This window comes from Mustela nigripes, chromosome 5 (genome assembly GCF_022355385.1).
Source record: "Mustela nigripes isolate SB6536 chromosome 5, MUSNIG.SB6536, whole genome shotgun sequence".
Classification (NCBI taxonomy): Eukaryota; Metazoa; Chordata; class Mammalia; order Carnivora; family Mustelidae; genus Mustela; species Mustela nigripes.
In genome coordinates, this window is record NC_081561.1 from 57,060,246 (window position 1) to 57,074,565 (window position 14,320).

General features: G+C 37.3%; 1 protein-coding gene across 1 annotated transcript in view; it reads right to left on the reverse strand.

Annotated features, from left to right (window-relative positions):
- Positions 1 to 13,822, reverse strand: part of MEP1A (meprin A subunit alpha) — a 33,694-nt gene extending 19,872 nt beyond the window's left edge. The window contains exons 1-6 of the mRNA XM_059399064.1: positions 13,754 to 13,822; positions 13,643 to 13,667; positions 13,506 to 13,556; positions 11,547 to 11,587; positions 10,960 to 11,035; positions 3,607 to 3,724 (exon numbers count right to left, since the gene is read on the reverse strand). Coding sequence (XP_059255047.1) covers positions 3,607 to 3,724; positions 10,960 to 11,035; positions 11,547 to 11,587; positions 13,506 to 13,556; positions 13,643 to 13,667; positions 13,754 to 13,822 — 380 coding nt within the window. The remainder of the gene's footprint in view (positions 1 to 3,606; positions 3,725 to 10,959; positions 11,036 to 11,546; positions 11,588 to 13,505; positions 13,557 to 13,642; positions 13,668 to 13,753) is intronic.
- Positions 13,823 to 14,320: the final 498 nt, after the last annotated feature.

Here is a 14,320-nt window from a genome sequence, read left to right on the forward strand (position 1 = left end):
CTCATAAGCTAACAGTTCAAAATAAGGGACTGGTTAAATGAACAACATTTCCTAAAGGGAATAATAAGTAGAATTTAAAAGTGGTGGTCCATGGGTCCATGGGTGGCTCAATGGGTTAAAGCCTCTGTCTTCAGCTCAGGTCATGATCTCAGGGTCCTGGGATCAAGTCCCGCATCGGGCTCTCTGCTCAGCAAGAAGCCTGCTTCCTCCTCTCTCTCTGCCTGCCTCTCTGCCTACTTGTGATCTCTCTGTCAAATAAATAAATAAAATCTTAAAAAAAAAAAAGTGGTGGTCCATTATAGAAGTAATAATATACTCCAAGGCAAATCAATCCTAATACTGCACCAAGTAGAAAGATGTAAAAATTGGCATTCCTTCTCACCTTCACAAGCCCAAAGGGCGTTCTACAGAATAACATATTGTTTTGTACCACAATATTAAGTTGTCTCTGGATGGTGGCTATGGTTGATTTAAATTTTCTTCTTTATACTGAAATGAATTTCCAAATTTCCTAAAGTGAACACGTGTAAGGTTTATGTTCATGAAAAAGAACCTCATTAAAGAAGCAAGTCCATTTCTTTGGCCGATGCACAGCATTCTGAAAGCACAGAGCTGGCCACCTATCATTTCTGAAAGGCTCGGGCGGGCCAGAAGGACCCATCACTTCCCGCAAAAAGACAGTAGACTCAGGAGCTCCTGGCAGATTCTCCACCTTCCTCATAGTGCAGCCTCTTGTCCCCTTTATTTCCCAACTATTTTTTGTCTTTTTTCATGAATCCAACTTTTCTCCTCTGTTAAGCAAATCTGAAGCTTCCCACGAATTGATTCCTCATCTGCTTTAAGTTGTGGAAGAGGAACTGTTCTCGAACCAGTGCTCAACAGAATCAGAGATTGGCCCATACTTTTAAATGTGACCGATGGATTCCAAGTTCTTTGGAATTGTCTTACCTGTCTTTTCTTACCTGTCACACTGTCTTACCTGTGTTTTCCCGGAGATTACTAATATCATATGCCTTTAAATGCTAATGGATCTGACTTTTACTCAAAGGCATATCTTAATTATCTTCTAACAACATTTTGAGGGATAATTTACATACCATGAAATTCAGCAATTTTAAGAATACAATCAATGATCTTTTGAAACTTCACTGAGCTAAGCAAACATCACAGCCAACAATTTGCCTCTCTGACAGCGGCATTTCATTACCAAATCGGTCGACTCTGAGATAGCCAAAGTCCAGAGGAAGCATTTACTATTTATCTTTTTTTAAAAAGCATCCCTTTTAAAGGGATGGAACGTGTAAGGAAACGTGTAAGTTGCAAAAACGCCACAACTCTGCAGCTCTCAGTCTTTTCCCTGGACTTTCTAAAAGAGCCCCGTTAACTTACCACTTCCAGCGACCTTAGCCCTGAAGAGTTTGGGGCCAGTTTAGGGCAGTTTATTGCCCCAGACCATCTTCCTCCCTTTCCCTTCTCCTAACTTACATGTAACAGAGACACCTACTGGCCATGGGCAGTCAGAATCTCCCAGACTCAGGGTTTCCAGCCAACGTCCCTCAAAGCTGACCTACCCATTCATCAAGTACTTGGGGATTAAGTTACAAACTAAAAAGAAGCCCTGAGAATTTTACTAGGAAAAAGAGAACTTTTAGAGAGTTATCTCATTAGCTTTGTTTAGTTTTTAAGAGAAAAAGAAAAGAAAAGAAAAGAAAAAGTGGTAGCTAAAAATGGAAACAAAAATGTTAAGAAAATGAAGGGTTTTTTTTCCTGAAATCTTAAATAAATAATTAAAGGCTTTGGTACTTTCTAGAAGCACAAAGGTTGCCAAGGAACAAGATGAAAAGGTCCAAAACAGAGAAACTCTAAAATCAGTGCACTTGGCAAGGCCCAAGGTATAGTTTACATGATTTTCCTTCACATAAAAAGAAACTGTGCAAATACTATTGGTTATCTTCACTTATGTAAGCCACAAGAACCTCAGCACATGACTGGAAATACATTCACTATCTTACTGCCAAAGTGGTTCTCCTGGCAACATTCCCAAACTCGGCGAATAAAGTTACCCCTCGCCCATCACTGAATCAAAAATCAGAGACTTCTTTAATTCCTCTTTCTTCTTAACTCCTCATGTAGACAGGCAGACAGCTTTTGAGAAGTCTCCCTGTTTTCATAGTTCTGAAATCCATTCACTCCTCTTCATTTCAACTGCCTCTTCTTTCGTGTGGGTCCCCTTTTCTTTCTGTCCTGGACAACTGAGACATTCTTTCATTGGTCTCCTGCCACCACTCGTGCCCATACAGCAATTCTGTTTCCACTGTTGCTAGAGTAATCTTTCTAAAATGGAAAACTGAACATATAAGGAGTCATGCCCTAAATGGTGGATTCCCTCACACGTGGTTTGTCTTTTCCCAGACTCCTGTTTATCATCCTGGTTCGGTGGCTCACCCCTCTGCCCCTTACACACTCAGAACCGAATGAGTTCTCCAAGTAAGCCAGATTCGTGTTTAGGTTTGTTTTTCCCTTCTGTGGCTCTCTTCCTTTTTTTCTTCCTTCTTCTTCCTTCCCCTTTCTCTCTTCTCCCGCTCTCTTCCCATCCCCCATTCCCCCATCCCCCTTCCCTTTCCTCTGCCTCCCTGTCCTCCGACAGCCCATGCACTCCCTTCAGTGTGTGGAACTATTTACTCACTGTTGCTCCACCACTTCCAGGTGCCTACTCTAAACCTTGTGAGGTGTAAGACCGTCTCTTGCTTCTTTGTATCCAGAGATGGGCACACTTCCTGGCACTTAGTAGCTGTACAAAAATTTCATTTGTAATAAGAGTCGGAGCCAAGAAAGCAATTACTCAAGTAAGTAAAGGTACTTGACCTTTATCTAAGTGATCATCACAACTTAACTTTTGTTACTACTATTTTTGGCATTTTTTTTTCTTAAGAGGTTAAATCATGCGCTAAGTTCCTTCCTCCTCTGTGTCATCCATCCGCGATTAACAAAAATGCTAACAGAACTAGACAACCAAATCCAGGCAACTTCTAGAGGCAGTGTGGGGAACTGCAGCAGGAAGAAATGTCCCCAGGTGGGCCTTAAAGACACACACATTTGCAGTCACAGCTGGTGGTCACTTGGCTTCCCAACCTCATCTAGCCCAGGTTCCTTGACATAAATATCACTTAAAAAAAAAAAAAGAACTTCTTTCTTGATATACCCTTTATTTCTCCTGGGAATAAATAACTACACACTACATCTAGAGCTTTTCAAAGAGGTCCAGCCAACAATGCACCGTAATTTAAACGAGTACCATAAAAAAGGCTGTATAATTTATACTTTAATACACCTGACTTAGAAGAAAAAGTACTATAATTTAAAACATGATCTAAACCCAGGAAAAAAATTGAAATGAATCTTCCTAGGCCCAGAGGTATCGAAAAAAAAAACAAAACAAAACCCTCATTTTCCATCTAGATCATTAAAAACATTACAGACTTTAAAAACTCTTTTCTTTAAAAAGAAGCTTTTAGCTTCTTTCCAGTTTCTTCTTTTGAAAGGCATGTATCACTTTTATAAACAAAAAGAGGTATAACTACACACTTCATAAAATTTCATCCTTACCCTTCAAACTTCTGAAATATGATGTATGAGCTTTCTCCTTCATAGGGCTTGAAATCCACACAGGACTTGAGGCGGAACATTTCAAAGGCATAAAGAATGGCTCCTTTAGCATTCAGCCCTGCAGAAATCAGTAAAAATATCAACGAGCATTACTTAGATCTTAGATAATATACATAACATAGTTGGAGAAAATCTTGCCGGCACATGAAATCCACAGAGGTCCATGATGTATTTTTTGGTAGTAAGCAGATTCCTTGGAAACTAAAACTATAAAACTAATCACTTACATAAACATTATTTATGACCTTTAAATACACAATGTTAATATACTAACAAAGTAAAAATATACTCGTGTGTGTAGCTGAACAAAATTATGAACTCACTTCCTCATTTCCTCTCTTCCCCTTCCCAACTCACGGGGAGATCCTGAGGGCACTGCCCCAGCAGAGTTAAGCCACAGAGCAGAAGACAGAAGGGACTGCAAGCCATTTCTCACTCCTGAGTGAATAAAGCATCCAGAGAGAAGCAGTGAGAATGGTGTGTACACCAGTCTAAAAAGATACACCCTCCTGTGGGTGGAAGAGAGCAGAGATTAGAGAGGTGTACGGGGTCTGAAGGCACATGGAGCACAGATGGTATGTCACCCTGTTTCCCTGTGAGACCCCTGGGGAGATGGCAAGACTACACAGGTAGCCCTGAAAACAACCTTGGAAAAGATTTTTATGACTCAGTCTTGGATCCAAAGCAGCAAAAGCCTAACGAATCTGAAGTAGCTAGAACGGTAGATGCTTACCAGTAACCTGTAAGTTAGGACCAGTGACCAAATATCAAATGTCTTTCTTTCCCATAACATGCATGTGCTGTGGCATTGCACAAGACAAGCATGGGGTGGGGAGGAAAGATAATCCAGAGGAACAGAGATTACGTTTCACTTAGTATGTGGTTTTGGTATTTTTTTTTCCTCCTCCCATCAACTCACTGAAGGTGGAGCTCTAAGTTAAAATTTAAGCTCAGTTATAGAAAGTTAAATTGTATTTGTTGTATGTTTGATTTTGTGCACTCTCTCAAAGAGTTTATAATTCTTGGCAGTTTACCAAGTACTTACTTTATGTTTTCCTGGCCCTTATTTCATTTAATAAACCATGAAATTGGAGATTCCATAGTTCAGATGTCATAGAATTATACTAAGGTCATTAAATAAATCAGTGGAATGATCAGTAAATGACTTGTGGACACAACATGGGTAACAATAAGAGTATGCATTAGGCCTACTGAAAGACTTTTATGAAATTTTACCTATTCTTTGTGGCATCTAAAATATAAATATTTATACCAAGACAGATTAATTGTCACAAAAGTTTAAGAAAAAAGACCAGAAACAATGTAACTGGGGCAAAATATTTGCAAAATACAAATCTGACAAAAGACTTGTGTCTAGAATATATAAAGAACTACAACTCAAAGGAAAATAGACAAATAAATTTTTTAAATGGTCAAACTGTTTAAACAGATATTTCACAAAGGAAGACATACAAATGACCAATAAGCAAACAAAAAAAAAAGTGAAACAACAATAAGTAAACTAAAACAACCATTAAATACCACTACATGTCCACCAACATGGCTAAAATTGAAAAGATTAACAACAACGAATATTGGCAAAGATGTGTAGTAAATGAACTTTCATTCATCATTCATGGAAGTTTGTAAAATGGTACAAGCACTTTGAAAGAGATCCAACACTAAACCTACCTCTATATTATAACCCAGTAATTTCACTTTAAATGTTTACACCAGAGACATAAAAACATATATTCAAAACGGGAATGTACAGGAATGTTCATAGTAGCTTTAGTCAAATAACTCAAGCACAGAATCAACCCAAGTGGCTATCAATAGGGGATCAGTTGAACATGCTGTGATATTCTGTATTCAAGCAATGGAATACCACTCAATAATAAGAAGGAACAAATTACTGATGTCCACAACACTGGTGAATCTCGAAAACATTTTACTGAATAATCAAAAAAGGAATAAAAAATGATTCTATTTGTATGAAATTCTAGAACAGGCAAGACTCACCTATGATTAAAACAATGAAAAAGTTATTTCTGGAAGGGTGAGAGTACTATGAAAGTAGGTGGGAGAAATTTCTGGGATAATAAAAGGGCTCCATATCTTAATAGGAGTTGTATGAATATATTTACATTGTATAAGTGTAATGTATAAATTATAAGGTGTCTAAATATTTTAAAACTCATTGAACTGTATACTTAAGACTCCATGCATTTTACTGTATGTATATTTTACATTAAGAAGAACCATAAACAAACATTAAACTTTAGTTAAAGATACATATGCTGCAGTGTTTGTGGTAAGGCACACTGGTCCATGAAATTTACTTTGAAATGTGTCAGGAACAGAATGTATTGATAGAAGGATACAAGGATGGACAGGATGTTTCCATAAGATAGAGCAAATGTAGCGGAATGATGTTTGTATAATGTAGGCTGATGAGTACACGAGTGTTCACTGCACAGTTGTTTTATATATTTAAATTTTTTCATAATAAAATGGGGAAAAGAAAAGTATAATAATTACAAACTTTAAAGAAGGGGAAAATACCTGTTAAATTCTATTTCCAGTGGGGGGAAAAATTGCCCTTCGAAATGAAGGCAATAAAGAAGTTATTTTGGAGAAAGAAGAGAATTTGTCACCAACAGTTTTAATCTATAAGAAATGCTAAAGGAAGGGGAAGCTGGGTGGCTCAGTCAGTTAAGCATCCAACTCTTAATCTAGCTCAGGGTTTGATCTCGGGGTTGTAAATTCAAGCTCCATGTTGGTCTCTGTGCTGGTTATGTAGCCTACTTAAAAAGAAAAAATATATATTGCTAAATGAAGTTCTTTAGGCTACAGAGAAATGACACCACATAGAAACTTAAATCTCTAGGAAGAGTGAACAACACCAGAAATTCCAAGTATAAAAGTAAATATAAAGACTACTTTTCTTCATTAATTACATTAAGTGACAACTGATTAAAGCAAAAAAATGATAACACTATTATGAGGTTTATAAAATATATAGTTGAAAAGTATAAGCCAACAATAGTACAAAAGAAAGGGGTATAAATGGAATTATAGTGGTGTAAAATGCTTACATTTTATGCAAAATGGCATAATATTAAGTCTAAGTACACTGTCACATGTTAAGGTTACAAATTATAATCCCTGCAGCAAAACCTTTCAAAATGATACAAAGGGATTGAGCTAAAAAGCCTCTACAAGAACCAAATGAAATATTAAATTGTTGGATCTAACCAAAAGAAGCCAGAAATAAGAAGAATAAAAGAAAAATAGAAGGCAAATAATAAGTGATAGTTCTAAATCAAACTTTATCAATTATTACATTAAATATAAATAAGGGAAGAGAGGAAAAAGTAAAACAGGACGAAACCAGAGAGGGAGACAAACTGTAAGAAACTCATAATCTTAGGAAACAAACTGAGGGTTGCTGGAGTGGAGGAGGGGGGGGGGGATGGGCGTAACTGGGTGATGGACATTGGGAAGGGTATGTGCTGTAATACGCACTGGCTATGATATAAGACTGATGAATCACAGACCTGTACCCCTGAAACAAATAGTACATTATATGTTAATTAATTGAATTCATATTAAAAAATAAATGGGAAAAATTAAAACTTAAAAAAACAGAAAAAAAAGTAAATAGACCAAATGTTTCCATTGAAATTCAGAAGTTGATACACTGGATAAAAATGTGGGACCCAGGGGTGCCTGAGTGGCTCAGTGGGTTAAAGCCTCTGCCTTTGGTTCAGGTCATGATCCAGGGTCCTGGGATCGAGCCCTGCATCGGGCTCTCTGCTCAGCGGTGAGCCTGCTTCCTCCTCTCTCTGTGCCTGCCTCTCTGCCTACTTGTGATCTCTGTCTGTCAAATAAATAAATAAATAATCTTAAAAAAAAAAATGTGGGACCCAGATATATACTGCCTAAAAAAGAGACATCTTAAATATAAAGACAACGATAGGTTAGGAATAAAAAACTAAAAAAGATACACAGTGAAAACAGTAAGTTAAAAAAAAAAAAAAAACTGGTGTAGCTATATTTAAATTAGACAAAGTAGACTTCAAAATAAAGAGGATTACCAGACATAAAGAGAAATTTCCTTAAACAATAGGTCAATTTAGCAAGATGATAGACTAATGTACTTGTCCAAAAGAGCAGTTTCATGAAAATGCTAAAATAATAAATAAACACACAATTATAGTTATTAACAACTCTCTCTCAGTAGCAGATAAAACTATCCAAAACTCCTTGTAGATAAAAATATTTGAACAACACAATCACCTTGACCTATTTGACTTGGATAAAATAATACACCCACACCAGCCAAATATAAGTTCTTTTCCAGCACACATTGATCAGTCACAAAGATAAGCCATAAAATATGTCTCAGTAAATTTCAAAAGACCAAAATCTTATAGAATATGTTCTCTGACCTCAACAAAATTAAACTAGAAATCAATAATACAATATCTAGAAGCGCTATAGACACTTGTAAATTTAAAAAACATACTTCTAATTGACCCATGGATTTCAAAAAAAATGCAACAGGTATTAGAACATATCTAAACTTTAGTGAAGATACAACCATATCAAAATTTGTGAAGAACAGTTAAAGCAGAACTTTAAATAAAATTTACAGCTTTAGATGCCATATTATAACATATTTTATTAGAAAAATGAAAGTTTAAAATCAGTGATATAAATTTCCACCTTTAATCCAAAAAAGAAGAGCAAAATAAACTGGAATTAAGTAGAAGAAAGGAAATAATAAAGACAAACAAAAAGCAACCAAATAGAAAGCAGAGAAGAAAGGGAAAATTAGCAAGTCAAAAGTTACTTCTTTGAAAAGATTAATAAATACACTGCCTAAAAAACAAAAACAAAACAACAAACAAAAAAAAGGAAAGTCACAGACTGAGAGAAATTATTCAAGATATCTATCTACCTATCTCTGACAAAAGACTTCATCCACAGTATATGAAGTTCTTCTACAAATAATGAAAAGACAAACAATACAATAAAAAAAGCATAATAAGAGTTGAACAGACATTCCGTAAAAGAACATACACAAATGACCAACAGCACATGAAAATGTGGGAAATACCATTAGTCACATTAGGGAAATGCAAATTAAAATCACAGTGAAATTCCATTTTGTAATCACCAGAATGTCTACAGTTAAAAAAGATTAATTCCACCTATGCTATTGAAAATGTGGAGCAAATGGGACATAGCTACATTGCTTGTGAGAGTGAAAAATGGTATAGCCACTTTGGAAAACTGTTTGGCATTTTTTACTAAGGTTAAACATATACTTGCTGTATAATCAAGTAATTCTATTTCTAGACATTTGCTCAAGACAAATAATAATTATATATATATATATATATATATATATATATATATATATATGTAACTTAGCACAACCCAATATCCATCAACTGAAAAATAGATGAACAATTGCCCTATTACTGAGTAGTAAAAAAAAAAATAAAAAAATTAACTACTGATCTACAATGATATGGAAAAACATAAAAAACATGTTACACAAAAGAATCCAGATACAAAAGAGTGAACACTGAAGGATTCTATTTACCTATAAATGACATAACACTAATTGATAGGGAGAAAAATTAGAATGGTAGTGTCTTGGAGAGGAGGGTAGGGATTGGCTGGAAACAAGCACATGGAAATTTCTGGAGTGACAGGAGATTGGGTCACATACGTATGTGCATTTATCAAAAGCCATTGACTTTTACACTGAGTTGTGTATTTTACTCTGAGTAAGTTTAATTTTAATTTAAAAATTGTATACAAATATGAAACTCTGCTATGTCTGCTTTCTACAGTGGTATAGACTTGGGCATCTGCCCTTATTTTAACACTAAAGGTGATTCTCACGTGGTGCTGAGAACCACCGCTGTGTCCTTACTGTTGTTACCGTATTTCAGGCCACCTGTCTTCCATCTTTCTCCCTTCCTCAGTCACCAGCTACAGCTAAAGACACCTGCTACTCAAGCTGGGCCCAGCCGACTGAAAGCATCAGCATCACCTGGGGGATTGTCCAGAATCCCAGACCCCAACCCTGATCTACTCCACAGTTTCAGAAGATCCTCAGGGGAGCCTTATGCACACAAAAGTCTGAGAGGCACAGACCTAACGCCTCACAGAGGCCTGGTGAAGCCTCAACCAAATATTAGGTGAAGGCACATGTCTGGCATATACTGGTGTGCCTGTGTCTTGATGGAAGGGGGACTGATGTAGGTGTGACAGGCAGGGAGAAAAATTGTCGTGGGGGAAGTACCCTCGCGAAAGTTGAGCTTTCTTAAATCACCTTCCAGTGAATATGGGTGTCTGTGAATTTGCAGAAGTGTGGGCAATCCTGGGGAATGGGAATAAAACCTCAAATTTCCAAAAGATTCACTGAGAACAACAGCATTTGCATATATCTAGCTGTCCTCCAGAAAAGGGACCGGCGCTACTAACAGTGATGGAAAATACTGACACATGAGCTGTGTCTCCTGAGGGCGCAGCCTCGCAGTGCCTTGAGATCGAGCGGGCTTGTCCCAGCTTCCCCTCTCCTCTGATCCTCCTGCCTCCATGTGAGTTGGGCTTCGAGGGCATTGCTTCATCTGGCTGCCCAGCTGTCAGTCACCAGCTTGGGGTCAGTCAGTGTCTACGCGTGGCTTTGAATAGTCATTTATTTCTCCCGAGTACTATTCCCAACAATGAGTGAACTATGACTAAACCAGTCCTTCATCTTGAGAGAGAAAAGAATTGAAATTATTAATACTGAGGAACAAGGGCTCCTAGCATGGGAAATATAGACTTTTCTAGCTCTCAAAAGTGTGGAATGTTTGTCTCCTAACGAAAGGGGATGAAATCAGGATGCTGAAAATCTACGTAGATTCACCCAAACGAACTATTACTTAAAGCGTAAATTTGTTGTGGTTGTGAAGCTAAATTATATTTCATTGCATTTTTGTTCTTTGGGGGCGCTTTTGGTTATATTCAAACATTAATGTGTTCTGTACTTTTAAACTTATTATTTGATACTCTGTAACTTTTAAAATTACTATCCGATGCGCTGTATCTCAGACTCTTTAAGTAGCACTGGGTCAATATAAGGTCATGCCTTTCATCCCATGGGATAAAGAATTATCAGGGCTTGGAAACCCCCATATGCATTGGTGTTACTCCCCGTCTGAAACCTATGAACTAGAGGATAGAAGAGCAAAACCCAAAATTCCTAATTAAAACAATTAATATTACCCAGATTGTCAGCCAGAATGTAAGGAATGGGGAACTTCCACCTGGTGCTAGGGTCTCTCAGGCCATTTCTGGAGTTCTGTGGAAAAAGACAAAGATGACTGGGAAGGTGAGTCCTCTAGGCCCCCTGGCTTCTGTCTTCGCTAAACTTTCACACCACAAACAACCTATCATACAATTCAAACAATAGCATTTGTATTCTGATTGTACAACAATACAAGTTCATCACAGACAATTTGGAAACTTCAAAGAAATCATTAAGAATAAAACTTCAAAGATCCGCAATCTCCAAAAACTGAGATTGCCACTTTAAACATATTGGTGCATTTCCTTCTCTCATTCTTCACTTGCTAGGAAAATTGGGTGAACAAGTAATGTGATAATTATAGATTCTTTGTACTGTTTGCTAATTTTCCATCTGTTTTTGTCATCATCAACCAAAGTGGAAGCCCTTGTGGGCACAGATGATAGATTAGGTTCTTTCATGTCCTCCACGGTGTCTAGCCCAGGGCTGGACACAGCGGAGCCTCCCAGTCATAAAAAACAGCCAGTCCTGAGGAATATTAATTGTGTCCTTGAGAGATACTCACCTGCAGGAGGATGTCTCCTTGAAAGAGGTCCAAGCCCGCAGCTAGACACAGATTGAAAAAAAGAAAGAAAGAAAGAAAGATTTGAACGAGTATTACTAAATGCATTTCTCATAATAAAATTAATATTTTCCATTTCCAAACTTTGCATTGTTAATCTTTGGCCAACATCTTTTCCAAACAATGCTAAATTCCCTCTGAGTAAATGTAAATAGCCCATCAATATCATGTATTTTCACATCCTCTGTCTTCATTTTGGAACAAGAAAACTCATCCAAGAATCTTAAAAGTAAGAAGTGAGTTAGGAAGGATCTTTTTGATCATCGACTCCAAACCTCTTGTACTTTAGGGGGCGCAAGGGAGTCTTGAGACAAGAAGTAATGCACGGGGTCATCAGCCGGTGAGTGGGCTTGAGAACTCCTGACCTCCTATCCAGTGCCTTTCTGCTCTCGTTCCATCCTTCTTCGTGACTCTAGGTAAATGGGTTGGTTTTGCTCTGTCTCGTGAAAAAACATTGGTACCCTCTAAAAGCCAAGTTCAAAGTTCGAGATAATGCCCTTGCAATAAAGACCAGGCAAATATGGATGGATCCACTCAAACTGTATCTCCAGATACCTGCTATCAGGATCTTAGCATGATAAACTTCCTCCCTTATGCTATTCCTTGATTCCGGGCCTCGTAGTGTTTTGCAAATAGAAGTCTTAAAAGGAAAAATCTTTAAAAGAATCTGTAAAAGAATGTCTCTTTTTATGACATCCCTCATGTTTGACAAACAGCCTTCCCTGTAAATCACAAAATACTTCAAACAAGGTCAGGGGATTGTACTTAATTCTGAGAACAGCACCTGATTTACAGCAGGGGAATCTAGCTAAAGAATTATCACCACGGGGGCACCTGGGTAGCTCAGTGGGTTAAACCTCTGCCTTTTGGCTCAGGTCATGATCTCAGGGTCCTGGGATCGAGCCCCGCATTGGGCTCTCTGCTTGGCGGGGAGCCTGCTTCCTCCTTTCTCTCTGCCTGCCTCTCTGCCTACTTGTGATCTCTCTTTGTCAAATAAATAAATAAAATCTTTAAAAGAAAAAAAAAAAGAATTATCACCACGGCCTCACATGGCCAAGTTGATGGCTCGTTCATGGTAAATGACATCATTGGGGTTTTAGGTATTAGGAGAAGTCATGGTTTCCCTTGCTAATGACTAACTACGGTATCACGATCCCTTTCCCCATGCCCTTATTTCTTAAGCTCCATAAACCTCACCTATGTACTTGAAAATGGAACAATTAAACAAAAACAAATAGCACTGATACCCTGCCCCATGGACATTAGGGCCCAGGTTTTGAATTGCCTTTTCAGTAGGAGTAATATACACATGTATACATACTTACATATGCATGTGTATATGTAGCAAGTGATATAATCACCCACTTTTGTTTTTTCAAAATAGAAACAGGAAAATCAACATTTTTTTTTTCTGAGTAGTCTTTTTTTTTTTTTAATTTATTTGACACACAGAGAGAGACAAATCACAAGCAGGCAGAGAGGCAGGCATAGGCAGGCAGAGAGGCAAGCAGAAAGAGGGGGAAGCAGGCTCCCTGATAAGCAGAGAGCCCAGTGCAGGGCTCGATCCCAGGACGCTGAGATCATGACCTGAACCGAGGCAGAGGCTTAACCCACTGAGCCACGCAGGCGCCCCGAAAATCAACATTTTTATAAACAAAAATCATGTGATGCATTTCTAGATCCATGGAACACTCACTAGTTCCTCTAGAAAATTTGGTCTAACCATCATTCTCTTTCCACATTTCCATTTTTCAGAAACTGCAAAATTCTAATGAAGTACCAATAGATATTTCTCCCTTAAAGTTACCCAATACTCTATCATGAAGGTAAGAGCTTTACAGCAATTGTAGCACAAGATTTAAAAGTATTTCAAAGCATTAGTAAGGCAAAAATTGAACCCACCTAAGTTGATTTCTGAAATACCCTTCTGTTCATGAAACTCTTCATCATGTTCTGTTAAAAGTAGGAAGCAAATTGTTATTAATCTTGATGAACGAAAGAAAGTTCAGAAAACTCTATGCATTTCAGTTGATTCTTACCATTTCCTTTAGAGAGATGATTAATCTGGAAGAAAATGAACATATAGAAAATATGTAACATATACTTGAATTAATATTTCTAAATATCCAGAAAAGCAGAACTCTACTTACTGATACAGCTGCTATGTGGGCAACAAACAAGATGAAAGAGAGAACACAAGTGAATTTCATCCAAACCATTGTTGCGAATGAACAGACTCACCAAAGACAAAGACACCTTGTGATAAATGCTTTTTGGACCTTGCCCTGGCAGTCATCTTAGAAACTTTGACCCTCCCATATGTACTGTGGCATTACAAAAAGTAACCAAAGAAAATGTCATTGACCCTTTTAAGGACAGATATCAAGTTTAACATAAAATCTCAAGCTCCCCAGACTGGGAAAGTTTTGAAAAGGCTAATGCTGAGATGAGCATATAAAATCAATGACGTTTCTGTACACCAGCAATAACATTCCTTGACAGCATCAAAAACTGCTCGTATAACAGATAAAACATACATTTCACAATAGAAATAAAAATAATCTATAAAATAACCATAAAGTATTTAAGTCCAATAAAGAATGAATAAACACTTTATGGGAATATTTTAAGGGGATTATCAAAGGACATAAAAAAGAAAAAATGTCAGTTCAAATGCAAATGAAGTGCTACCTCAAACTCAGATTGGCATAAATGAA